The sequence below is a fragment of the Diabrotica virgifera genome, chromosome 1 (assembly GCF_917563875.1).
Source record: "Diabrotica virgifera virgifera chromosome 1, PGI_DIABVI_V3a".
In the NCBI taxonomy this organism is placed as follows: domain Eukaryota; kingdom Metazoa; phylum Arthropoda; class Insecta; order Coleoptera; family Chrysomelidae; genus Diabrotica; species Diabrotica virgifera.
In genome coordinates this window covers 297,939,919-297,967,807 of record NC_065443.1, presented here as the reverse complement: position 1 = coordinate 297,967,807, position 27,889 = coordinate 297,939,919, and the positions used below count along the sequence as shown (strand labels likewise).

At 33.0% G+C, this 27,889-nt stretch overlaps 1 protein-coding gene across 2 annotated transcripts in view; it reads right to left on the bottom strand.

Annotated features, from left to right (window-relative positions):
* Positions 1–6,839: 6,839 nt before the first annotated feature.
* Positions 6,840–27,889, bottom strand: part of LOC126879166 (coronin-7) — a 79,146-nt gene continuing 58,096 nt past the window's right edge. The window contains exons 9-16 of one of the 2 annotated variants that reach the window (XM_050642182.1): positions 22,556–22,779; positions 21,829–21,942; positions 15,839–16,159; positions 14,472–14,881; positions 12,669–12,875; positions 12,230–12,365; positions 10,344–10,483; positions 6,840–9,411 (exon numbers count right to left, since the gene is read on the bottom strand). In XM_050642182.1, coding sequence (XP_050498139.1) covers positions 9,319–9,411; positions 10,344–10,483; positions 12,230–12,365; positions 12,669–12,875; positions 14,472–14,881; positions 15,839–16,159; positions 21,829–21,942; positions 22,556–22,779 — 1,645 coding nt within the window. In that variant the 3' untranslated portion in view covers positions 6,840–9,318. The remainder of the gene's footprint in view (positions 9,412–10,343; positions 10,484–12,229; positions 12,366–12,668; positions 12,876–14,471; positions 14,882–15,838; positions 16,160–21,828; positions 21,943–22,555; positions 22,780–27,889) is intronic. The other variant, XM_050642183.1, reaches the window with a different exon arrangement.

The following is a 27,889-nucleotide window of genomic DNA, read 5'->3' as shown; positions in this document are numbered from 1 at the left end:
TGAAATTATGTTTATCAATTTAACGAATCAGTATCAGGATTTTTAAGCCATTTTTAAGGCATTTCATATTTCGTGTTTCAGAATATAATAAAAGTATTTAAACCAAGTATTAAAGTATTAAAAGCCATCCCTCGTATCAACTATAACCGTTGATTGAATAACCCAACGTTATAACTAATCACAAGGATTATTATAATATTTCACTATACAGGTAATTATAATATTTCCTTTACAAAATGTTTACTAAAAAATTGGGAATGTCTAAAGACGGTTGTTGGCTTAAATATTTCATGAATTACTTCATTATTCCTTTGTCTATGTATATGCAAATTTAAGGAAGAATAAGAGGGATAAACTTTTAAAAATATTGTTAAAAGTTTTTATGTATTTAAATATTTGTTTGTGTTTAAAGACTTTTAATATATTCTGAAATACGCAACATAAAATGTGTTACATGTTTATCTCGGTACTGATTCGTTAAATTAATAAACATAATTTTAATTATAACTGTAATAACAGTTAGTTTCCACGTTAACAAAAATAAAAGAGAATAATTCAATTTGGACGTTACGAATTGTCCGTTACGAATTTGTATTGTTACGAACTGTCGTCATTACGAACTGTCGCTGTTACGAATTGTCTGTTACCAGTTATCCGGTCACGGATTGATAGTATACAGCCGATTACAGGAAATTCTTTTTACTTGTGGATTTTCTAAAGTTTAGTTATTCTTCAAAAATTAAATATAGAACACGAAACATGTATGTGATACTCTGTTAGTCATTTTAAACCAAACTCACCCATTTCATATCCTATCATCAAATTTGTGTAAAAATAAAGTGTATAGATGTAAATAATACTTAAAATATGAGAAAATGAATAATTTAGCAGTTGAAAACTTAATTATTTAAGATACTTATTTAGTATTGGCACAGTATATAGGAAATGTGATTGTTACTTCTTATTATGTTCATTATTTTTATTGCTTTTGCTGATGAATACACGAAGTACAATAAAAACACAAGCTTATAAAATATGGCATATAAATATAGTGAAATAATTGGTTTAGATATTCACTAGAAAACCCGCTAACAAACAAAAAGCGGAAGACGAATTTTAAAATAGGTAGGTAGTATTTTCAAATTCATTTAAATAAAAAACTATAATATAATGTGTCTGAATAATTATAGCATTCATTCTTGGGTTGTAAAAAATGTAGCCAAAGTAGTTTTGGAAGTTGACAACAGTATAATAGTTATGCATACAAACTTAAAAATATTTGATAAAAAGTCTATACAATAGAAAAAAAGTACTGAGAAGATTAAAAACAAAATTCTTCAAAAAATGGCATGAAAAATATATGAAAAAACAATTAGAAAGTAACAAAAATGAAGATTCAATATGTGTCTTTGCAATGGAAACAGATCCCATAAATATTATCAATCCAAAAAATGTATTAAAACGTCCTTTATAAAAGGTATAAATTTATTTAAAAACCCTCAAATGGCCACATCTAAATCACAGAACGTCTTCGATCTACATAGAGCATCCTCAATGCTGATACAGGCAAATCAGCAAATCAAAAGGTAGCACTACCTACCATCCGTAATGTAGACATACTAACTACACTTCAAACAAGATTTTTTAATGATAATGTAATTCTAACATATTTTCTAACATTTAAAGGCTTATTGCCCATGTATTTTTGGTGGCTCAGCATGCGATTTGCTTGTATCAGCATAGATGATGATCTATGTAGATCGAAATCGTTTTGTGATTTAGATGTGGTCCTTTGAGGATGTTTTAATAAATATATGTATTTTATAAAGGATCTTTCAATAAATTTTTTGTGATTAATGGGATACAGCCAACTACAGGAAAATTTTTCGTTGTGCATATTCTTATCAGTTTACTTAAATCTTTTGGAAACTTTTAAATTATATTTAATATAGCGTACTATGCATAGTATAGGCATCATATAGAAATTACTATAGGTTTAAAGTATGAATTAGTATGTTTCTTGTCCAAAACATATAAAACATCAGTTCAGTTCTAATTATGTTCATCTTAGCTATTAACACAAATAACCTGTGTTAAAAGCGTTACTATTTGGAAGTATTTCAACTGCTAAATATTCCCTGTTGAGACCAAAGCTTTGAACACTTGCTATGTTATTTTTGGACAAGCGAAAAATAATCAGTATAACTATTACCTTGATAAATATGTGATAAGTTAATGACACTAAAATTAAAATTGTGCTTGGTGAAGAACTCGACAGTTTGAACAAACATGTAGAAGATTATGAACGATCACTGTACTGTATTTACTACATCTAAAAGTTTTTATCTCTGAGCATTTCTGTTTGTATTATGTTCTCTATTCAGTACTCGCAAGATACTTATTTGTTCTTTTACATCTCTAGATTGTTTCTACATTCTACTTATTTTTTCTGGACTTTCTTGATGTTTTTCTGTCTCTCTTAAATATCTTTACTCTTGTCCAATTATAATCTGGTTTTCCCAGTTTTCTTGTTTTTATCCTTATTTTATAACTTTCCTTGGTGTTCTTTCTATCGCACTTTCTTTGAAATATTTGTCCTATTGTAACAAAACCTTCGTTCTGTGTAATTCCATAAACAAGGAATAATTCCATAAAACAGGTTGATCCCATGTTTATGGAATTTGACACCTCAAAACAATAGCACCCCGCAGAGCTGAATATTAATGATTATCTTAGAAAGATACTTGTTATTTTACTGATGTCGTTATCTGCAGGTTTACCTAAATTTGTTTCTTCTTTAATGATAATTAATTCCGATTTGAGATAACACAATTTTCAATAATTTGTAGCCATTTTTGGTACTAGTTTTCTTTGAATATTTTCAGGTTTTGTTTTGAATGGATTGAAATATCTTAAATTTTCTTCATACTTTGGCTATTTCATGCTCCACATAGGCCTAGGTTTACTTCTGTTTACTTTCTATCTCAATCAATATAGATATCAATTTTTAGGTTATGTATAAGATACTTAGTTGTTGTTACACTTGTCACGCTTAATTTCTGGTCATTTTGTATTCAAGTACCGACATTTTTTTGTACAGTAATCTCTTCTATTTTACTATATTCTTGTATTTCTTCCCTACATTTTTGTCCAATCCGCGGAGCACCCCCTATTTCTAATTCAATCAATATCAAAACGGAGTACAGTGATGCGAGCAGTGATACCAACCTATTCGAAAACATAACAACAACGTTCGTCGAATATATTAAGATTTTGTTTTACGAAAACATGTTCGACACCTTTTCAAGGTAGACAGATATGGTTCCGTTCAACAGCCAATGTTTTACGATTAAAAATGGCACTACAACGTCTATACCGGTACAAAAATTGTGTGAGAATTGAAAACACCACAACCAAGATTCGCAAATCTTTTGTATATTTCCGAACAAAATTTCAAGGATTCGTAACATGGATTTATTATTATTTAGGTTGATAGAAGTTCGGGGGTGGAAAATGACAGTTTAGTTGTTCCTATCTGCCAGTTTATGGTGGGTGGAACGATGAAGTGGTTGCGCACCCTCACCCATTACCATGCAGATAAGTCGGTTGCCTTACGGACCGTGGCTGACTGCATGCGTGAATGGGGTAACGAGACCGGGTTGATATGACAGTCACAGAGCGCACACAGAAACTGCTAGATGGGGGTGACGAGCAATGCCCGCTAAGGTCGGTTCCCTGACCCGAAGGTTGGAGAAAGAAAGGGTGAGTTTAGTTGGTAGGCGGCTCGTTAGACTTAACGAGTTGAATCCAACACGCCTAAGACACCTTCCCAGAAGTATTTAGAAGATTGTCACCTCCTAAAAAAAGTTGGTAGAAGTTATGTATATTTAAATAAAAACTTAGTTGAAGGACCGAAATTAACCTTTAAATTAATGGGAAGGTATACATGTAACTCTTGTTTTTTAAATTCTTTTTATTTGGCTCCTTATTATATATTATTTATCTTATTAGCCAATTATGTAGAGAAATTGTTGCATGTTGGTATGGTTAATGAATGTTGATCAAACACCGGCTTAAAACAGATTTTGAAACTTTTTCTTGTCTTTCGCTGTTTGTTGTGTTTCTTGGTGCTCCTAACCATGTTGGCGTATCTAGATTTGTTCGAGTAATTCGAGTTCGAAGGTTGCACATTTGTGATACAAACTGCTGATTTTTTCCCTGTACCAACTAAACTCATGTCCAAGAATTTAATGTATGGGCCAGTTGTAGCGTAGTAAAAAAGTTGTCCCTAGTTACGTTTTTACTAGATCTTTTGTTCGGATTCAACAAATCTAAAACCATTTTTCCCCAACAGTATATAATTGTTCTTGTAATCTATTATTTCCCACACAACTTTAGTTAGACTCTACCATTTACTACACAAAGTAACAAATTAGTTCATATACACATGTTAATATGGGGATTTAGTTTGGAAGAGAAGTATTTTGATCTAATTTGAGCAATTTTTAATGTTGCTTTTTGGACTTATTTTGGAGAACGTTTTATTTCTATACATATATAATTTTTAAGTTAATATTTGTAATATATAGACTTAAATATACGATTTTATGAGTGTTTGAAAATGTTTACATCGTCAATAAAATAAATTGATTATCGTTTTTTATTTCTCACACAGTAAAAGTTGTATAGTGTATCTATCGTCAATTGACTAGCAAGTTAACTACTATTGAAGTAACTGTTTGCAAAATAATCTTGTCACTATTGTTTGAAGTTATTTCTTTTAGGACTGAAATGAGCCTACAGGTTCGCAAAGACAAAAGCTGACAATATTTCACATTTTATGACGGCTTACGAGAAATTTGTGCACAGCAAATAGGCGGAGGCGGTGCTGAAAAATCTCTTTGAATTTACTAAAGCTGGATTTTTCACAGTTGATTACTGTGAGTGTGTAGAGAAACACACTGCAGTCGGTCAAGCGAAACGTAGAACAGGGGTTACTGAGAGGGTATCAAAGTTGTATTCCTACGAAGGTAATTAAATTCATTTACTACGGCTGAAAATCAGTACACACATTCTAAATTAAATATAAATAAAAGTTATTATAGTCGGTCAGCTGTATGACGGGACAGAGCCGGTCGGTCGGCCCCAATAGTCGATTGAGGAAATGAAGCATTTCAGCTCGCATTTTTTTCGTCCAGCATGGATTTAGTTGAAATTTTCACAGAAGGTAGGGAATAATCCAAGGATTATTTTCTATATCATATCGCTATCATACGCTAAAACCTTGGGGGTGGTTGCCACCCCATCTCATGGGTGGGAATTTTTTTATTACATTTTAACCATGTAATTCGATGGAAAAAGTGATTTTAAGAAAAACATGTTTTTTACATTTTCTTCGTAAAACTAATATTTTTCGAGTTATTCGCGCTTGAAAATAACAGTTTTTCGACGAAAAAATCGACTTTTTTAGGGTTTCGAAAAAATCGAGGGTTTTTTGAGAATACCTCGAAAAATATTCTATATATTTTTGGCGATAAAAAGTTTCTTCAAAATGAGTATTTTGTAGGATTTTTGTAGCTTTAAAACTGTGTAAATTAAATTCCGTAAGATTCCTTAGTTTTTCATTGGGACGGGTTTAAAGGGCTCGAATAAGGGGGTGTTTGGTGGTAAATAGTGGTTTTAAACAGCTATACCTGGCTAACTATTCACTGTAATGAAAATCTATGCACAGTGTAATTTTAGTCATTAGAAAATCTACAATTTAGTAGTTTATAATTTTTTTCGTATCTTCAGTATTTTCGGAGATATTTTGAAGTAAAAGGTAAAAAATACCAAATTGCAAAAAACAATTTTTCTTTAAACTCCAATTTTTACAAAATTAGGCATTTTAAATAGGTCAAACTCCTTGATTGTATTGATAATATAAATGTAAAAGGAACTACAGAAAGGTGAAAACCAATTTTGAATTAGGAAGGTAGTTAGGGGTTTTTTTTTCACTGATTTTTTCGTAGAGAAAAGCAGGTACCGAGATTTTTTTGATTATAAGTCGCTTAATTTTCATGCTAGAAACTTTTTATTATTTTTATTCAAAGGTCTAATTGTATACTTGAAAAAAGCTTATTTAAGTTTTCCTCGAAAAATGCAAATTTTTCCCATTATTTGGCTTTGAATATTTCAAATTATGCATTTGACGAAAAACGCTAACCTTTAACATGCCGTATCTCGGTTTGTATTGGTCTTAAAGATATTATTGGAAAAGAATTTGGTTTGTGTAACTAAAAGATACATTTTTGATATCTAGTTTTTTTTTATTAAATGCATATTTTTCGAGGTATTCTCAAAAACCCTCTAAAAAAGTCGATTTTTCGTCGAAAAACTGTTATTTTCAAGCGCGAATAACTCGAAAAATATTAGTTTTACGAAGAAAATGTAAAAAACATTTTTTTCTTAGAATCACTTTTTCCATCGAATTACATGGTTGAAATGTAATAAAAAATTCCCACCCCCGAGACGGGGTGTCAACCACCCCCAAGGTTTTAGCGTATGATAGCAGCATGATATAGAAAATGATCCTTGGACTATTCCCTACCTTCTGTGAAAATTTCAAGTGAATCCTGGACTAAAAAATTGCGAGCCAAAATGCTTCATTTCCTCAATCGACCTATTGGGGCCGACCGACCGGCTCTGTCCCGTCATACAGCTGACCGACTATAATAACTTTTATTTATATTTAATTTAGAATGTGTGTACTGATTTTCAGCCTTAGTAAATGGATTTAATTACCTTCGTAGGAAAGCAACTTTGATACCCTCTCAGTAACCCCTATTCTACGTTTCTTTTGACCGACCGTAGTATGTTTCTCTACACACTCACAGTAATCAACTGTGAAAAATCTAGCATTAGTAAATTCAAAGAGATTTTTCAGCGCTGCCTCTTGGTCTAAAAGACCAATCATGACGAGGTCTGCGAAAGAACGTATTTTCGTCTCCGTCTTAGGATGGCTTGTAAGATCTGGATTTATTTCCGATAAGTACCGTAGCTTTCGAGATAAGGCACCGCCAGCTTTAATCTATTTTGCTATTTCAATTGACAATACATACATTATCATTATACCCATACATTTTTTAAACGGTATACGAGGAGTGATCATCAAGTTCCAAAACTTTTTGATTTTTGTGACAGCTTATTCAACAGGGAGAAGTTACTCAAGGCAAGCTGGTGGTTTAGAGAAGACCTGAGACTGTCAGCAATCAAGTTCAGGACGGCCGTCAACTTTGATTGATGAAGGGCATGCTTAAAGAGTGAAGTCTGATCAAATGGCCGTCTAAACATTCGTGGCTACAAGATTTGTTCTGAGACTGTTCCCATTAGGAAACAAAAACAACACCAGAAACAGGAAACTTGTTGAGTTCTTGAAATGGCAAATGGTGATGAAAATGTTTGAAATGCATTATCAATGTGAACCAGACTATTTGCATGGGTTTATGTTTACGATGTGGAGACAAAGAATAAATCATCTCAATGGAAAAGAGCACGGAAAACATAGTCATGCTTATTGTTTGTTTATAACTGTAAGTATGTGGTTGTACTACGAATATTTCCAACGAGGTGAAACAATGAATCATTTTTAACAAAGTAATAGTTAATTCTGCTTTGAAAAACGCATAAAAGACGGCAACACTGTCATCACTTAGCCTCCCTACTTGCCAGACCTAACCCGTGCGGACTTGTCTTGTTTTTAAATTCAAGAAATTTTTGAAAGGGCCCACGTTTGACATGACTGAAACCTGGAGAAAAATCGCTGCATGAGCTAAAGAGTATTTCACAAGAACAATTTTCAGGATGCTTCCAGAAGTGGAAACACTACTTGAGGAAGTGTCACATGTTCCAAAGGGAGTACCTTGAAGATGAGCCTGTTAAATGATTTACAATATTTTTAAATAAAGTGTTTAATAATCATTAGTCTTGAAACTATTTGATCACCCCTCGTAAATGATAACTTTTCCTGCCCATTTAGTACCATTCATTAACATCACCTCAAAAAATTCCCATAAAAACTAACCTAGACCAATCAATTCCAAAACAAGTATAAACATTTTCAAACTCATAATAAACCAATAAACAAAATATTACGTTTCTTTCAGAAACACGTTTCGTCTTCTTTCCGATACCCATATCTTGGATACTTTTTTTAAACTTCAAGCAAGCTTCACGAAAAGTACGACATTATCATCTACTATTCCGTCCTTTCACCAAAAATAAGCATAACAAAAGCTCAGTATCTTAACCATTAAAAATCGTACCTATCTACAAATTATGAAGCAGTTTCGTTCTAACACTGGGGATACTGTCTTTGGAGCTTTGCATAAAGCCTCATAGATGGAGCTACTGTCTTATCAAGGGTTTAATTTAAAATTGCAACATTGATTTTACGAGACGCTATTAAAATCCTGATTAGAACAAAAGTATGTTCACTATACGGGTACGGGACCAAAAAAATAAAATTTTCTCAGATCTGGGGAAAAACTGTGCATTTCAAAACATCCGGCATCAGCGCCCTCCATAAGAGCCAATGTGTTAAGAGTGAGATAGAAAATCAATTTTCCCCAGATTCTATGGAATTTTTTGAAAACGTTTAAGGTTCAATCTGGTTGTTTTTGACGCCTTTTTGTAGTGGAGTCGCGGCTCGTCGGATCGTGACGTAAGAGGTTTCGATGGAAAGTATGTACAAACATCCACTATACAAGTCTTTTCTGATAGAGTACTACTATACATGGATCTCCACTTAACGTGCATTACTATACAGCACTAATATTCTGAATATGCGTATCATTTTTATGAAAATTACCAACTACAAATGGTATTGTGAGTTGCATACTTTCCATCGAAACCCCTTACGTCACGATCCGACGAGAACCACGATCTCCACCACAAACAAGTGTCAAAAACAACCAGATTGAACCTCAAACGTTAACACATTGGCTCTTATGGAAGCCGCTGATGCCAGATGTTGTGAAATGCACAGTTTTCCCCAGATCTGAGGAAATTTTATTTTTTGGTACCGTACCCGTATAGTATACATACTAACAAATTTCTAGTCCTATATCCTAGTTTTAACATTCAGCATAAAGATTATATCCAAAAAGTGACGACTCCATCCCTCTTTACGACTCCATGCAACACCATAAAAACTAGATCCATCTTTTGAGTACAAACATATAAAAAATAAATTTGTTAAATACAAAAAAAGCGTCCTGTATATTTTTTTGTTATTCGGTTATGAATAATGTACCTAATTTTTACCTAAGTTATGTGGATTTATTCCAGCCATTCCTTTTCGTCGACGCCTTCCATGGCGTCTTGTTCTAGCGTCTTGTTGACTTGAAGTTTATTGCTGACTGATCTCTTGATCTACAAAATAAACCATACGTTAATTTTGATTTGATTAATTTTTTCCTACTGCGTATGGATCTAGACGCCACTGGTTGTTTGTGTGCGCATGTGCCAATAGATAACTTGGTATATAAAGCACAAAATTTGGGCAGCTCGAAATTTAGTTTGTTCAGAGATAATCCAATAATATTGCCTATTCTAGAACCTATTAATAATATATAAATAAATAAGACCAAATAAGGTCAATAACTAATTTTAATTAGGGTGGTGATTAGGAGGTTGCTTCCGATCACTTTTCGCTGAAAAAATAGGGACTGGCATTCTTTTCATTATGTCACTTAATTTTTGAGCTAGAGACTTTTTTTTAATTCTGGAGATAGATATTTTTAAATACTTTAAATTAGTTTTAACAAGTTATCCTCGAAAAACGCATAGTTTTCCCGTCTTTTGACTTTGAATCTACAATATTTAGCATTTGACGAGGAAGAGTTAACATATAATAAAGTATAGCTCGATTACTATTGGTCTTAAAGAAAATTTAAAAAAAAAACGGTTTTGTTTACTTTTTTAAAAGGTACATTTTTGTTAAGTACAGTTATTGTGAGAAAACGAAAACTTTTGGAGTTATTAGCAGAAAACTTAATAAAAACATTGATTTTTTTTATATAAAACTAACACTTTCGATAGCAAATAAATCGAAAACTATTAATTTTATCAAAAAAATGTATAGAACGTTTTTTGCTTAGAATGAATGTTTTTACCAACTTTTGCGGTCAAAATGTAATAAAAAATTTCCACCTCCAAGATGGAGGCATCATATAGATCCTTGGACTATCCACTACTTATTCTCAAATTTTCAAGCAAATCGAGTCATTCTGTAAAAATTTCGAGATTTTGTCCTATTTGAAGCTTCATTACTTGGACTACTTGTCTTAGATTTTTTTACTTACTTCATCTTGTTTATTCTTCACATCACTGGCATCGACATCCCATCCAACTCTTCCGTGATTGATTCCAATGAAAGGACTAGAGGCAGATTTGTTTATTGTCCTCTCAGTCGCACTATTCGGTTGTCCTTGGGATTCTGATACTAAAAAATGCATAGTGTTTTATTATCATTAGGAAAATGTGTGGAATCAGCAACAGCGAAGACGTCTTGTATAATTTCTAAATGTCTTATGAATTTAGAACAAAAAAGTACAAATATGGACCTCGGAGATTAACTAGACTATGTCGACATGGTGTTGTTTTGAATAAGTTCCTTTAATCCACTTATTTTATTAGTTAGATTATACAAATTGGTTAAATATTATCATTAAAAGATGGTCATATTGTCTTTCAACAAATTATGAGATATATTAGATTTTTATCAACATCCTAATGGCCGGTTTCACCAACGACAAATAGTAGTTTATTCTATGAATAAAGTTATTCGACCAATAAACTGACATTTCTCCATTTTACTAACGTCAAATAAGATTTTTTTTATTTATTTATCAAATAAATATTTACTCTTCGAATAAATTGGCAAGTTAATCTCGCTGTAAATATTTATAAGAAACTAAATCAGTCAGTTTAATTTTAAATTATCAAAATTATATTGAACCAAAATAAAAGTATAAACGTCTAATAAATTTTTTCTACAACCGTGTTAAAAATGCAATTTTTAGCACTCCAAACGAGCGTTAAAAATGCTACTTTAAGGCAGTAGTGCTTTAAAATTTTTATGTCACTGCAATTCGTATTGACCGTATAGGCAATTTTGATGTAATGTCAAAAAATATAAAAATGGAATGTCAGTCAAGTTCAAGTAAAAGTTTTTGTAGATATTGTCCTGTAATTACGTTTGTAGAAAAAATATTGTATGATATGCGTGTTAAAAAGTACATTTTTAAGGCACTCATGTGAATTGCAGAACTCGCTATCGCTCATTCTTTCACATGCGTGCCTTAAACGTGTACTTTTAACACTTATAAATAACTATTGTTCGACGAATAACTATTCATTGATTTATTTGTTGTTGGTGAAACCGGACCTTAGTGCTCTAAACTTTGTTGCAAACATATGCTAAACACACCTACTCTAAGGGCCGGTTGTTCGAACGCTAATCAACAATGATCATTATCAAATAATTAATTACTGTCAATGTCAACTTTGTTTGGGTTGTTAAAAAGTCTGTGGAGTCTATAATCAATTAATATAACAATAATTATTAACATAATTAATAATAAATCTCATAATTGTAATTAATTATGTTTTCAGCAACTCAAAAAAAGTTGACATTGACAGTTTTGGTGACAGTAATTAAATATTTGATAATGATCATTGTTGATTTTGTTCGAACAACCGGCCCTAAATGACATTATAAAAGAGATATCACTTAGGAAAAGTTATAAAATCGGCAACGTATTTGTCATTTGTATATGTGCTTTGTATATGTGTATTTGTATATGAGAACGTCTAAAAACAAACTTTCTTTATGAAAATATTGGGAAAACGTCAACAGGCTCTTCCATTTGTAAGAGTTTAGAACAATACATTAACTGGGAGTGTCTAATTAATAATTTACTTTGTAGAAAAATACTAGTAAACTTGGATAGAACCTGTTGATAGAAATGTACTTGGACGAGTAGGTGACACAATAAAAGTAGCTTCCAAAAGTTGCGCGCGCAGCGTCCAAATAGACTTAGATGAAGAACACTTGGAACGTGTCAACCCGCTCACACGATCAAAGTAGTTTCCAAGTGTTGCGCGCGCAGCGTCCAAGTAGACTTGGACTAAGTACACTTCTATCGTGTCAACCCGCCTTTATCTAAAGTAAAATTTTCAAACTTACATAATTCCATCCCTTCGGGTTGCAAACTAATCTTCTGCGGAGGTTTTTCTTTGCCGCTAAACCATTCTGAACTGGACATTGTTGGATTCCATGTCACTCTAGTAGGTGGGAAGAGATCATCTTGAAATAGATCGGTCTACAAATATAGTAAGTTAAAGAAATAGTAGAAGTATTATTATATGATGTTATTATTATAAAATTTGATGCATCAGTTCATATTAAACGCCGCCAACAACATATTTATGTTGTAAAATACGAATCGGTCTGTTATAATTTTCTTAACGAGTCCAATAATAAGAGTTAATTTGAAATTAATTTAAGACTTGACAACACTATGTGTTAAGAGGTGCCATCTGACGATATTTCGATTTTTTGTTATTTAAATTTAATATCGTTTATAGTTTCGATATTTTTAAATTAAATATATAGATATACATACCTTTATTCTAGGTACAGTAAAAGATAGAGGCTCAATCGAGTTGTTGGTGAGCCTCAAAGCTTTGGCGAACTCAACATTCGATACATCACAGACGTTTTTAGAGAGGAAAGACAGACCTTGGTGTAGGGTGGGACACCTGTGGTGGCTCAGGGGACATATGAAAGGGTGTTCTTCTGTTATTTCGAAGGCGTAGATTGTTGAATCACCCTAAAATAATAAACAGAGTTTAATAAGCAAGTGTAATAAACAAATATATAAATATACAGTTACGATCACTGAATAGTTTACACCTTAATTTTTATAATGTAATACTGTAAAATTGCGGTGTCGTACGGATTTGATAAATGTCAAAATCAAAAAATTTGAAAAAGTCAATGCTTGTCAACAATTTTGCGAGTGTTGAAAAATAAAACAAAACGATATAAAACCAACGAACTGTCAATACTGATGGAATTAATAGGCATGAAGAAAATTAATGCCGCCAACATACAAGAGAGAGGTCTTAGAGAGACAGAGAATTTTTCAGGTAAAATTTGACAGGCCGTGTAATTTCAGTTGCCTATATCAACTTAAATCGGGAAAATAGACCTCATATTTTTTTAACTTTATTAACTTAATTTTTAAATACTGCCTACCAGCCCTGATACCAATTTAAAAAAATATGAGGTCCATTTCCCCGATTTAAGTTGATATATTATACGGCCTGTCAAATTTTACCAGATTCTTTTCTGTCTCTCTCAGGACCTCTCTCTTGTATGTTGGCGTCAATCTTGCTTCACTATTTGAATGGGACGGAGCCATTCCATCCGTATTGACAGTTCATTGTATAAAACTCCTCAAAAATGGTTAGAATGCATTTGAATGAGGCGCAAAAAGCAAGAGCAATTGCCAAACTCGAAGAAGCTTGGTCACTAAGGCAAGTTGCTGCAGATTTGAACGTGATCCATATGTGCATATGGATAATTAAACAAAGATTGGATAATTTTCACTCTATAGCACGGTTGGGCGGTTCAAAAAGGAAGAAAATCTCCACAGATCGAGAGGATGAGATGTTAGTAGATTATTTGAGAGAAGCTCCTTTTGCCACAGCTCAAAGGCTAGGGAAGAGACAGCAGTTCATTGCTCTTCAACTTAATCATGAATGAAATCATCAAAAGTTTCAAGAAAGGAAGATGATACAAAATGGAAAACAAAGAAGTAAAAATACTCAGACAACCCAATATTGATAGCCCAAGGAGAGAATGGAGCATGTAAAGAACCCAGATCTATTATTATCCTCTAATATTGGCGTCATTCGGAAGAACTTTCTAAACAATATCAACTAAATCTTAATGAGAGTCTCTAATATTTTTGTGAGATGCCCCAGAAAACCATATCACCTAGGACTCGACAACTCTGTACAAACTCTGGAATCTCTACAGAGCTCAATCCGTTTAATACCGTAAGTATATAGGATTAAAATTTCGATTAAAAGAAGCTGTATAGGACTACACCACGGGCATCGGTTCTTGCAGTGAAATGTCATTGTACTATTGTAACTGTAATTGTCGATTGTAATATTGTACTATTGTATTCTCTCTCTCTCTCTCTCTCTTTGCCTCTCTCTGATCGTTTCCGGATACAATCCAGAAGGAATGATAATTGACAGGGACCTAACACCGAACCCTGACAAAATTGTACTCTCATATGAAGTACATCTCTCTACAACTGAACTAGAATGATCGCAAAAACTAAAGGAACCAAAATTTTAATTTAACAAAGAATACAGTGTGAGTTTGACAAAAAATGTATTTAAACACTTACCTTTCCAGTGACAAATAACGTTGAACTGTCATCATCATAGAAAGGAATCAGGATAGCAGGGGATACATCCAAACCAACTGTATTCAAAGGATTAGACAAATCATTTGCCTTGTAGGCAGTAATCTGTCTTTCGGAAACCTTATCAAAACCAGTTGCGACGATGAAATGACCATCCAGAGCCCACGTGATTCTCGCTCCGCGATTTCCTTCAGGACCTTTACCTTCTCTAATGGGACTATCGTTGCTACGAGGCTTATATATGCGGATTTTGCTGTCTTTGCTCACTGTCGCGCAAAATGAGCCGCAAGGAGACCAAGCGAAGCTGAAAATCTGATCGGTGTGGCCTTTGAGGACGATTTTTTCCATCAACGTGCTTAGATCCCATAGTTTTATTGTCATATCGTACGAACCTAGAAAAATGTCAAATATTGTTTAATACTTCACATTGTAGGTATTGTAAAAGACCTGCTATATGTGACAGGTTTTGCTCTCTCTGTAATTTTCATCCAACTTCCAGAAATTTATAAAATTTGTGAACGGGAAACGATATTTTGAAGAACAGAATTATTCTTCGAATACCGTATTATATAATATGTATTTTGGCCTATTTGTGGCCTAATGAGCTACACTCTTAAGATTTTCCTAAGAATACTTCACAACATAATTAGACGCAAATGGGAAGAAAATCTCGAAGATCTCCAATTTGGTTTTAGAACCAGAGAGGCAATGTTTGCGCTAAATATCCTATTACGAAAATGCCGTGATCAAAGAAAATATGTATTTGCATGCTTCGTGGACTTCGAAAAGGCATTCCCTGTTACAGAAGATCGAGAAGAGGATTGAACAAAGATGATTGAATAAAATATGAAAATTAAACTTCCTAACTAACCTAAATAAATTGAGCATGTGTGAATCCATACTAAGTAGGTAAAGAAATAACACACGTTCTCACAATCATTTATTTACATAGGACGACCGGTTTCGCTGTGTACAGTTTGCACAGCATCATCAGGTCTCCGGTAGAAGTGCAAAGTACAAAAACCAGAGTTAGTTAATCAATCTGGTGTGTATCAACCAATCAAGATCAAGCCAATATTAAAAATTAAAAAAATATTAAAAAAATTAAAAAATGTTTATATTAATATATTTCTAATACTTTTTAATTTTTAATATTGGCTTGATGATGCTGTGCAAACTGTAGATAGCGAAACAGGTCGTCACAATAACAATCATGTAAATAAATTATTGTGAAAACGTCTGTTACTTATTTACCTACTTAACCTAAATAACTTTGAAGTAACAGATGTGTGTTATACAAATATAATACAAATACAAGCTTTAAAATAAAGTGTGGAGATTATGCTTACCTGAAGCCAAAACGTCCTTTGCAGTGGGATGAAACTTAATGAAGTAAATCTTATCGGAGTGAGCGCAAAATTCTGCCTCCGCCTCGTTGGTTTGCTCCGTGAGACCGTTATCCGGTATCCTCCATAACTTTACGACCCCGTCATCGCACGCCACTGCCAGTCGTTTCGTATCGAACGGATCCCATGTGAAGTCCATGACGCTATTGCCGTGTACCAAGGCGGGGATTACGCCGTCCGGCAGTTTACCCGTTTTGCTCAGTTCGAATATTGCGATTTTTCCGCCGGGTCCGCTCAGAGGTACTGCCACTCTTTCGGGATTTGCTAAACCGAAAAATAAAGCAAAGTTTACATAACAATAAGTATCCAATCATGACATTTTAGAATATAAGAGAATATAATAGAATAGAAATAATGTTTTATTGTCACTGAAATTTTTTACAATTTTATGGACAAAGCTTACCTACAGTCAAAAGAAAAATATAATATCAATAACAAAATAACAACTACAATTTACTAAAATTAGATAAATCGTCAATATACCGTATATAAGATATAAAGGCAAAGACAAAAACAATTTATTGCAAAATTTATATAAATTGCAAATTGAACATACTTACAACAAATAAAATACAACATAAGGAAATGACAAGTTTCTGCGTATGAAACCCAATTTTCTTAGTTATTCATTAAGAAATTCTTCTATTGAATAATATGGTCTTTTAGAAAGATAGGCTTTTGTCATTTTACAAAACTTTGGGAAAGATGTTGCAGATTCAAGTTGTAACGGGAGATGGTTAGCAGAATCATTCAGTCAACATTTTTCGAATTCCGTAAAAAATTGAATTAGTCAAACTTCACCTGACTATAATCCTAAGAATCTTTCTTCGCCTATACACTCCCTTTTCCTTTATCCTGTTAGTGATGAAGAAATAAAAAGTATAATTAAAGATATCTCAAAAAAACCTCGGCTGGACTGGATGAGATCCCGTATTCTATGTTAACACATGTATCTCATAACATATATAAACAATAAAACACTGAAAACGTTTGTTTTCTATACTTCCACAAAATTTATTATAACTAAGTGACTACAGCTGTTTCGGCGGAGTGCCTTTCTCAAGTGATATAGTTTACAATGTGTTTGCCTTTTTAAGTCTTCAACTGAAGAGGTTGAGGAGTGGGGAGCTGTTTGTCTCGAGTTGGTCATTCAGAATTATATCTGTATTTTTCAGTTTATTAATTTCCATAGATTCTAAAAAAGATAGCTTAAGGCCTTTATTTTGAATATGTACAATTTGAAACTCTTCGTTGAAAGAATGATTATGATCTAGAAGGTGAAGTGCGTATGTAGAAGTGTCTGTTTTTCTATTGTTGAATGCCCTTTTGTGTTCTGCTATCCGTTTGTCAAAAGTTCTGCCAGTTTGACCGATGTATGTTTTCGGACAGTCACCACAAGTTAGTTTGTACACACCACTCTGTAGTTGCTTTCTCTTTCGGCTTTTATTGTTCTTAATATATTTGCTTAAATTGTTGTTAGTTCTGAAAGCTGGTGTTATTCCTTTCTTTTTTATGTATCTGGCTATTGTTGTTGTTATCTTGCCAGTATATGTGAGAGAGCAGAAGGTACTGGGTTCTTTCTGTGGTGGTGGAAGTATAGAAAACAAACGTTTTCAGTGTTTTATTGTTAGATAAAATGAACTTCCATCAAGTAACGGTCGAATCCATCAATTACATATATAAACAATTAACATTTCTAGTAAACCTTTCATTTCAGGAAGGGATTTTTTCTCAAATTCTAAATACTGCTTTAGTTGTGCCTATACATAAATAGGGTGACAAATCCAAATTTGATAACTATCGAGACCTATCACTTTTATCTGTGTTTTCAAAAATATATGAGAAGGCATTTGACACACGTCTCCTCTCGTATATTAACAAGCACAACATTATAGAAAAGTATCAATTTGGTTTCCGTGAACTTTGATAAGGGTAATAAAGTTATCTGTTTGTTTTTTGACTTAGCACGAGCTTTTGAAACTGTAAATCATCCAATACTGCTGGAAAAACTTTATCATTGTGGTGTTAGAGGAACTGCGTTAAAGTGGATCCACACTTTTTTATCGAACAGGTTTCAAAAAATTAGGGTCAATGTGAATGGAAATATAATATTTTCTTCTGAAGAAAGTGTCCTCTCCGGAGTTCCACAGGGAAGTACCATTGGCCCTCTTTTATTTTTGATGTTCGTCAATGATTTAAATCAAATGATAAACGATAGCTCAACATGTTTGGTTCGGAATCCATTAGAAAATTTTTCTGATGCAATAAGCCTTCGAGTAGAAAACGTGGAACGGCAATCTGGCTGTTTTGTCACTCAATTTGCTGACGATACCACAGTAGCACTAAATTCCAATCATTTTTTTCATGTAGTACAAAAAGCAAACTGTCTTGTAAAAAGTATGACTCATTACTGTTTAAATAATGCCCTAATCTTAAATGGATCAAAGACCAATATGGTAACCTTTTCACCTTCTACTATGCAGATGAGTCCATTAGTAAAACTTGACAATGGGTCGGTGGTAAATAGCCACTCCACTAAGTTGTTAGGTGTTTACCTGGATTCTAACTTGTCTTGGAGCTTTCACGTTGATTATGTAGTGGGAAGATTGTCTGTGCACTGTTATGTTCTATGGCAACTTAGGAATTTTGTCTCCCTAGATATTTTAAAACTTTACTATTTTGCTCATGTACAGTCAATTTTGCAATATTGCTTAATTTGTTGGGGAAATTGCTCGCGAATTAATGATGTGCTTGTTCTTCAAAAAAAAAATTATTCGTACCATGATGTTTAGAAGGCGCTTGGATTCCTGTAAACCAGTTTTTAAACAATTAAATATTTTAACTGTAATTTCGTTGTATATTTTCAGTTGTGTTGTTTATGTAAAGTCACATATATGCAATTTTATTTGCAGAAATGATGTTTCCTTAATGAGTGGCTACAATTTTCGTTACAGAAATTATCTGGTGACCCCTGTTCGCCACTTGACCGTTGTGGGCAAGGGTCCTTACCCAGCACGCGTTCGTTTGTATAATAAATTACCTAATTATGTTAAAGAGTCAAATATTTATATATTTAAGAGAACAGTTAAGGACTTACTTCTGGTAAACACTTTCTATTCGTTAGATGAATACTTGCAGGCATCTTTTTAACAATTTGTATGCTTTTGTGTATATTTTATATGTTTTTCTGTTAACTGTTTTTATGTACTTATAGTTTTTACTGATTATAGATTGTATTTGGCGCATTTCAATACTTGTAAAAGTCAGATGAAATAAAGAATATTGATTGATTGATTGAATGGTTGTAAAGTTCCTTTGCGGAATATAATATAGATTTCTTTACTAACTCAGTGGATGGAATCGGTAAATAAATATCACAGATTGAATTTCTGGTAGAGTAAAGATCATTGGGCCTTGCTGGAAAGACATGAAGGTGTTTACAAATTAAACAAACCGTTTCTAGAATATATAAAGATGGAAGTGTTAAAATTCCGTGATCTCTGAAGTAATTTCTGCAATGTGTAGATCTTCTGAGGCCAAACAGATATCTTATTGCTCTTTTTTGCAATTTAAAAATAACATCAAATTGAGCAGCTGTACTAGAACCCCAAAAAGGAACACCATATCGAAGATGAGACTTGAACAACGAAAAATATGTTATTTTAGAATATGCTAAATTGAGTTCCCTTGAGACAGATCTTATTGCATAGCAAGCTGAGGCGAGTTTCTTACTTAACAAATCGATATGAAGGGACTATTTGAGGTTGCTGTCTAAAAAAATACCAAGAAATTTTACAGAATCAACGGTACCAATCTGGCTGTTATTAAGAGACAAAGGTTGAAGAGTTCCTTTATAGGATAATGCTACTGTTTTATCTACGTTAAAAGAGAGTAAATTAGAGTCAGACCAGGTCTTTATCGTCAGTAGATCCGAAGTTATAGTTTCATGAAGAGCTGCAATAGTTGAGTTGCTCCAAGTGATACTGGTATCATAAGCAAAAAGAAAAATTTTCCCATCGATTTTTAAATTAGTGATGTCATTTATAAAGATAAGGAACAGAAGAGGACCCAATACTGAACCTTGTGGTACTCCACATACAATGTTTTTGAGACTAGAGTTAATAACATTTGCTTTAACTAGTTGTTTCCTATTATTCACTAGGATTGGAACCAATTCAAAGAAATACCTCGAATTCCATAGAAATTTCACTTTGTAATCAAGATGTCGTGATTTACACAATCAGAAGCTTTGGCATAGTCACAGAAAACAGTGGCAGTATAAAGATTATTGTTTAGTGCTTGGTAAACCTCATGTAGTACAGAAAACATGGCATCAGAGGTACATTTATTTGTTGTTAAAAAGCCGAACTGATTTTGTGATAAAATGTTATCAACGATAAAGGACATAAGTCGAGTTCTAATGAGTCTCTCAATAATTTTGGAGAGTACCGGTAGTAAGGCAATAGGTCTATAGTTGCAGGCGTCAGATTTTTCACCACCCTTATGAAGAGGATTAATAATGGCTGTTTTTAGGCACTCTGTAAATTTACTTTTTTCGAAGGAATCATTAATAATTAGTGAGACGAGGATTTCCAACACATTTTCTGTGAGATTAGAGAAAATTTTTATAGATAGTCCATCAGTACAACAGGATAATTTGCTTTTGATACTATTGATTGTTTGGATCAGTTCAGAGTTATCGACTGGTCTTAAAAATAATGAATTCGAGACCATTCCTGAATTACGGAGATAGGAAATGGTATCTTGTTGCGGCAAAATAGTTGATGTTATATTTTTTCTTACATTAACGAAGTAGTCGTTTAGACTTTCAGGATTTGGAAGGGAAAATTATTGAGCTGTGTGAGTTTTATTTCGAAGATCGTTTATTTTAGACCAAGTTTCTTTTGCAACACTTTTAGAGTTTCCCAGACGATTTTGATAATAGGCTTTTTTAGCTGATTTGACAAGTTTTAGATATATTGTCCTGTACTTCGTGATATATTCAGTGACAGAAACATTGGTAGTAAATTTCTTGATGTATAGTAGTGAACGCATATTCTTGGCTGATATGCTGATACCTTTCGTAATCCAAGGTTTCCGATGTTTTGGCTTAATAGGAATTAAAGGAAATGCATTATTGAAGATGCGGAGAAGCTTATCTAGAAAAACACTGAAATTACAGTCCACGCCTATAGAAGGAAAGTGCCACTCAGAAGTTAAGCATAAATTTTGGAATTTACAAACATTCTGGGCAGAAAAAATCCTACCTAAACGTCGCTCGGGTTTTTGAGGAGGGTTTGCTGAAGATATTAAACTTCGTATACACTGCTTTTTTGTTCTCAAATCACTAACATTTTTAATTCTGAGTACTATTTAGATGTAGATGCAAGTTATAAAAAGACATGAACTGAAGAGAAGAATCGGTACTGGATGGACAGCATATGGAAAGCTGAAAGAAACTTTTAAAAGTGAGCTGAGCACATGCCCGGAGAGAAAAGTATTTGATCAATTCGTCCTCCAGTGTTGACATACTGATCAGAAACACTAACCTTAACAAAAGCCTGGGCTGCCAAACTGAGAGTCACACAGAGAAGAATATCCATGTTAGGAATAACTCTGCGAGACAAAATAAAAAAGTTCTTCTAGGAGAAGAACCAAGGTGACTGACTTCATCGAAATGATACCCAGACTAAAATTGAGATGAACAGGACACCTAGCTAGAATGACAAATGGGCAATGGACAAAGAGGTTATTGGAATGGAGACCCAGGGAAGACAAAAGAAGCATTCGTCGACCAGCTACCTACACGATGAATTGGCGATTTAAGGAGGATAAAAAAAAGTTATAAGGGGTTGGAAATACGAGGAAAAGACCTATGTTCAACAGTGGACCTTTGAGACTGAATGATGATGATAAATTAAACATAAACTTACCTTGGAATCCATCACATTCACCTGGAATCTGCCTACTGAGATTTCTAATATTTTCTATGTGGAAAGACTTGTGTAGAGGAGTTCCTTTTAAATGCCTGAACTTGGATACACGACCTGCAAAGAAAAAAATGTTTTTACAGTGGAACCCTGATAAGTCGGACCGATTTTCATCAGAGAAAACAAACATTTTTTCAGTTTGAGTTTTTTACTAAGATATGAACAGTGAACAGTGCTGTATACAACTGTACGTAATTTAGATGTACTATGCATATGTATTTCATGTTTTTGTAATTATAATGGAGTTCCATTATATACGAGGTTCCACTGTACTTTTATCCTAATGGTAACCCTGTGATGCTCGAAGAATTATGCCACTGGCTCAGTGGCATAACTCTTCTCGCTCGCCCCCCAGTATGTTCAATTTTTCACATTCGAAAAATATTATACTTTTCACTGTATCTAATCCTAAATTCTCAACCTCAATATTAAAAACTATTCCTTTATCCAACCCTTAGCAATAATTCCTCCTGACTTGATCCCACTCCCTTAGAAATACAGACATTCTTAGACACAGCAAAACGAAAACCCTCGCTTGTGTTGATCTCCACAGGCAACAGACGTACAAATAACACTTTCTATCTAGTTTCGACCCTCAAAGAGAACACACAGAAGAAATATCTCGAATTATCTTATGAAATGTTTTCAATTTTTTAACAATATGACTTACCAAAAACTGTTGATGTCCTCTTAGGTGTAGGCATCGATACTTCCGATTTCCTAACCCCGACGGGATCCAGAGACTGCTGTTTTGCAATAGGCATACTCTTTCTGTTGTTATCGTCTTTAAGTAGATCCTCGGCGTTTTTGCGATTCTTGAACGAATCTTTCCGGCGCATCATCACTGGCGAGTTTTCTTTTTTCTCCAAACCTTGTTCTTGTACAGATATAGACCTATAAATAATTCATCTGTAGCGTAAAGACCACATATACATATATGTTAAAATAGAGTTTATGATAACACTTTTATTATTAATTTTACGAATTATTATATTATTACGAAGTTATTCTTCATAAACAGCTCTGCATGGCCTAAAATTTAAGATGCAACCATTATACAGGGTGTTTCATTGGGAAACGGAAATACTTTTATGGTGAATAGGTCACCAAGGCGGTTCTAGGTATACTAAATTTTTTGCCCTACTGACTTTTATATCCGAGTTACAGGGTGTTTTATCGATTTTGCTCATTTCTTTCCTAAGCCATAACTTTAGAACCACCCTGTATATTTTTTTAATATTTGGTACACATATCTCTCATTCAAAACCCAAACGACCGACATACTAATCAGAAGAAAAATCCAGGTCCGTATTAACAAAAAATTATAAACTAAATGTGACCTTAAAACAACACCCTGTATATTGAAATTTTGAAAATCTGTTTGCATATTCAAATATATATACAAAAAGATAAGTCTAATAGTTTACTTCGATTTTTTGGCCAGACAATTTTTTGACTTTAATTTTGAAATTATATTGAATTTTTTTAAGAACTCAACATTAAAAAGCAGGTATTATTATCTTTTAATTATAAATTATTAAATTTATTGAATAAATACTCATTTTAAAATGAATCAATATTTATTTACCACATTGGAAAGACCCAATTATTAATCACAAGAAAAATCCAGGTCCGGATTAACAAAAAAACATAAAGCAATTGTGACCTTGAAACAACACCCTGTATATTGACATTTTCAAACATTGCTTGCACATTTGAAAAGACCACAAAAATCCGAGTTTATCGATTAACTTTGATTTTTTGTGCAAAAATTAATTAACATTAATTTTGAAATTAAATATATTCAAATTTTTAAGAACCCTGAAATTAATAGGCAGGTTTTTAAAGCACTTTTATTAATAAATCATTCAAGTTAATGAATAAATACTAATTTTAAAAATAATCAGTTATTATTTACAGCATTAGAAAGACTTACTAATCACAAGAAAAATCCAGGTCCGTATTAACAACAAAATACAAAGTAATTGTGACCTTGAAAAAACACCCTGTATATTGAAATTTTTAAAATACGTTTGCAGTTTGCACACCTGAAGAGAGCACGAAAAACTAAGTTTAATGTCCAGCTTTAATTTTTTGTGCAGACAATTTAATGACATTACTTTTGAAATTATATCGAAATTTTTATTATGAGTTCCCAGAGTTCTTAAAAATTTCGACATAATTTCAAAATTAAATTCATTAAATTGTCTGACCAAAAAATTGAAGCTAACGATTAAACTTAGTTTTTTGTGCTCTTTTCATACCTATGTATGTGCAAACGGATTTTAAAAATTTCAATATACAGGGTGTTGTTTCAAGGTTACAATTGAAGGGCTGAGTGGATGAAGGAGGTATGTAACAAAAAGTAAGTTTTGAGATATTTGACCCCAAAGTTTTCATTGTAGAACTTTTTTGTAGTTATTGGTTTTCAAATGCTTAAATAATCATACTGTTCTCATGAGTGGTGAAATTAATATGGAAGTTGAGAAAATGTTTAAATATCTGCTAACCAGACAAAAAAAAAGATGTTGTGTACATACCTCGTTCTTCCACAAATATTTTGTATATTTCATCTTTGTCTAAAGGATAAAACAGGTTATATGCATACAATTGAAAATACTGTTGTGTAGATATTCAAAATAATATTTATTTTTAATACGTATACATATTTTAATAACACCAAGGATATCGAAAATTGTCACCCCTTAAGTTTATTCATTATTTTCACGCAAAATAAGCTCATAGAACCACCTGTGTTGTTCTGGAACGAAGGGAAGTTGTTGTGTTAAGTTATCAATTTTCTCTTTTGATAGTGCACCGGTTTTCCTGAAAAGTCTTGGAATGTCAAAATCTTCGGAAAGTGTGGAGGGCTTTTTCAAATTTTTAAAAATATTGACTTTTTTAAAAGGAGTACCATAATCGAAACTCTCCTTGAAGAGGTAGGACCCATAGGTATCTACACGGATCCATTTAATGCCATCACGGAAATATACTTTTTCATTTAGAACATCTTTTTTTCTATTCATCAGTTGCATTTTATTTAGAAGGTTCTCGGTGTCTTTGAAATGATGTTGCATATCAATAACCATATTATTCTTTTTATTGGCAGATGCAATAATTTCACGGTATTGTTGTGGAGTACAAATAGTTTGATGTTTCCTTAATCTTTTTTCAATTCGGCCAAAATCCCGGTCTGAATCCAAGTAGGAATGACCTACTTCAGGAAACTTATGGTCGATTATTTGGAATATTCCTTTTTGTATAAGATACTCATAAACACACACAATTAGGAAATTTTTGTTCTGCCCTGCACACGAATCTGTCCAAATAATTAAATGATTTTTTTGTTTAAGTGCCAGCTCAACTTCAATGGTTCTTAAAAGACAACTAGCGATCTCACTACTGCCCCTGCATGCTTGGTCTTCAGTCCATGTACAAAAAATGGTTTTATCAACTTCTTTAGTTATAATATGTATGCCTAAATTATAGAACCACATTTGGCGGAGGTAAAATGCTTTAGAAGTACTGAGTCTAGGCAACGGCATCGTTTGTTGGAGGTCGAATGTCATATATGCAACACCATCTGAATTTTTGGCTAGTTCCCTGTCGATATTCTGAGCCTCAAACGCTGCTTTATAATTTTCAATATGTTCCTCATTTGCAGCACCAGAATCGCAAGTGCTGCAAGTGTCACTTTTCGGGTGTCCAAACGATAAGTTGAATTCATTGTTAAAAATATTGCGGTACGTGCATTCTTTAACTTTAAATCGATTTTGGACTTTGTCTGCATTACATGTATCAATATAAAGTTTATGCATAATAGGAAGCGATAAAATCGGAGACAGATATTTCTTATGGATATTGCAGTTTCTTGAATAATGAGATAATTCTGAAGGGAAACTTGAAATATGCTGGATTATATAAGCTACAACATCATCTTGAATTTTATTGGGTCTATTTGAGTGTTTTCCTCTTTTGTCTGGTAGAGGAGCAGCTAAACCCATCTTAATTTGCTTTTGGATTAAGTCAACCTTCTTCATGCTAATGTTGTATAACGAAATAAAAGCTCGTTTACATGTAATAGTTTGTTTTGCCCCGTATGTTACGTTATATTGGAATGAGGCGGTCTTGTGTTTTAAAGCTCCAGTTCTTTGTCGGTGTGTGGGGATTATTTTGATATTGTTATACAGAAAAGAGTTTTTAGCATTTATATCCAGTTTGTACCACGATGACAAAATTTTTTCCCTGTCTTCAATTGTAAATACCTGGGAACACTGTCGGCGACACTTTTCGGGGCATAAATTAGTACCTTTGACAATATTCTTAGCAGGTTTCAACTCACCTTTATAATTTGTGTAGGCCTCTCCTCTTTGCCTGCAGAGTGTAGCATTTCGTTTCTTCCATCCATCAACATTTCGTTGCCTTTTTCTACTTACTTTTATTTTTGGTTGGAAATGTTTCTTTTTGCGATGGACTGTAGGCAATATATCGATGGTGCAGAATGGAAACCTTCTATGCCAAAGGCCTCAGTTTTTCAAGAGGAAGAAATAACTCTCTAAAATAGTTTTTGAGCCAATTCTTTCACGGCAATTGATTTCCTAATACAATAATTATAATTAATTTTCTATGGAAATGGAAACCTTCTATGTCAAAATCATCAGTTTTTCAGGAATTTTAGAGACTTATTTCTTCCTCCTGAAAAACTGAGGTTTTTGACATAGAAGGTTTCCATTCTGCACCATCGATATGCTCTTTTTCATTTTGTCCAACAATATTTTCATTAGATTTTGCCTGACTTACTAGTATGTTATTATCCTCCATTAGTATATCATTCTCTTCTTCCATCGGTTCATTATTACTCTGTGCATCTACCATCTCATTATCAATCTCGTTGTCTGATGATGAGTTGATGTAATCTTCCGGATCTGGCACGTATTCATCACTAGAGTTGTCCCCGAATAAGGTATCGCAACTTGAATCGTAGTTATTGTCTTCTCCATCATCTGAAAAACAAAAGATATAGTCAATTTACTGAAGTAGTTATAAGGCCCTTAATCTACCCTTAGCACATTATAAGTCGTGTCTTGCTATGACAAATTACATAATAATCATAACAAAACAGTTGACCAAGTCATGACATAAAACTTTTGCCAAATTTGTTAATTTCCATATTCATAATAATAACAGTTGGAAATATTTTGTTAGATTTTTTAATTTTAATTAATGTCAGTTTTTACATAAGGAAAACTGTAGTATTACTTGTAATTTCGAATATATGTTTGATTAAAAAAACAAAAGATATTAAACTATACATTTGAAGTCAGAGCAGAACTGTTGACCTCCAAGTTAACACTTGGACACATTGTGAAAGTATATGGCACTTTCCCTATAACAATAAAAAATAGGTACCATTGAATATAACAAAATATTCCTACGTGAATTTCATATTTTATAAAAAAGATACTTACATTCTTCTTGGCGAACTTCATTCTTGCCTGTAGAATAGTCACTACTTGTTGATGAAATTGGCATTTGTAGGTTAGAATTCTCATTTTTCATGGTTTGTATTATATTTTTGTCAATACTCTCGCTGGCAGTTAAAATATTATCATTTAAAGCTAACTGTAACATTATCTTTCCCCTTGAAGTCATTTCAATTATCCATGTGAGCAATATTACTTAACACAACTTAAATTCGCAAAACACGTGTTAATCACAACAATCGTTTTTTGTCAAATGGTGAACAGCTCATTCACAGCTAGCTGTTACGTGCATGAAGGCGGTATGTTACAGAACTTGATCAGGACACTAGTGGAAGAAGGAGGTATGTGCTATTTATGTTTCATACCTCCTTCATCCACTACAAATATAAGTAGTTGTTGATACATACCTCCTTCTGGACATTAGTATTTCTCTTAATATGGCTCTTAGAGTGCTACTGTTAGTTCCACAAAACATATTAACACATACCTCCTTCATCTACGAGAATAACTAGATTTTTGTA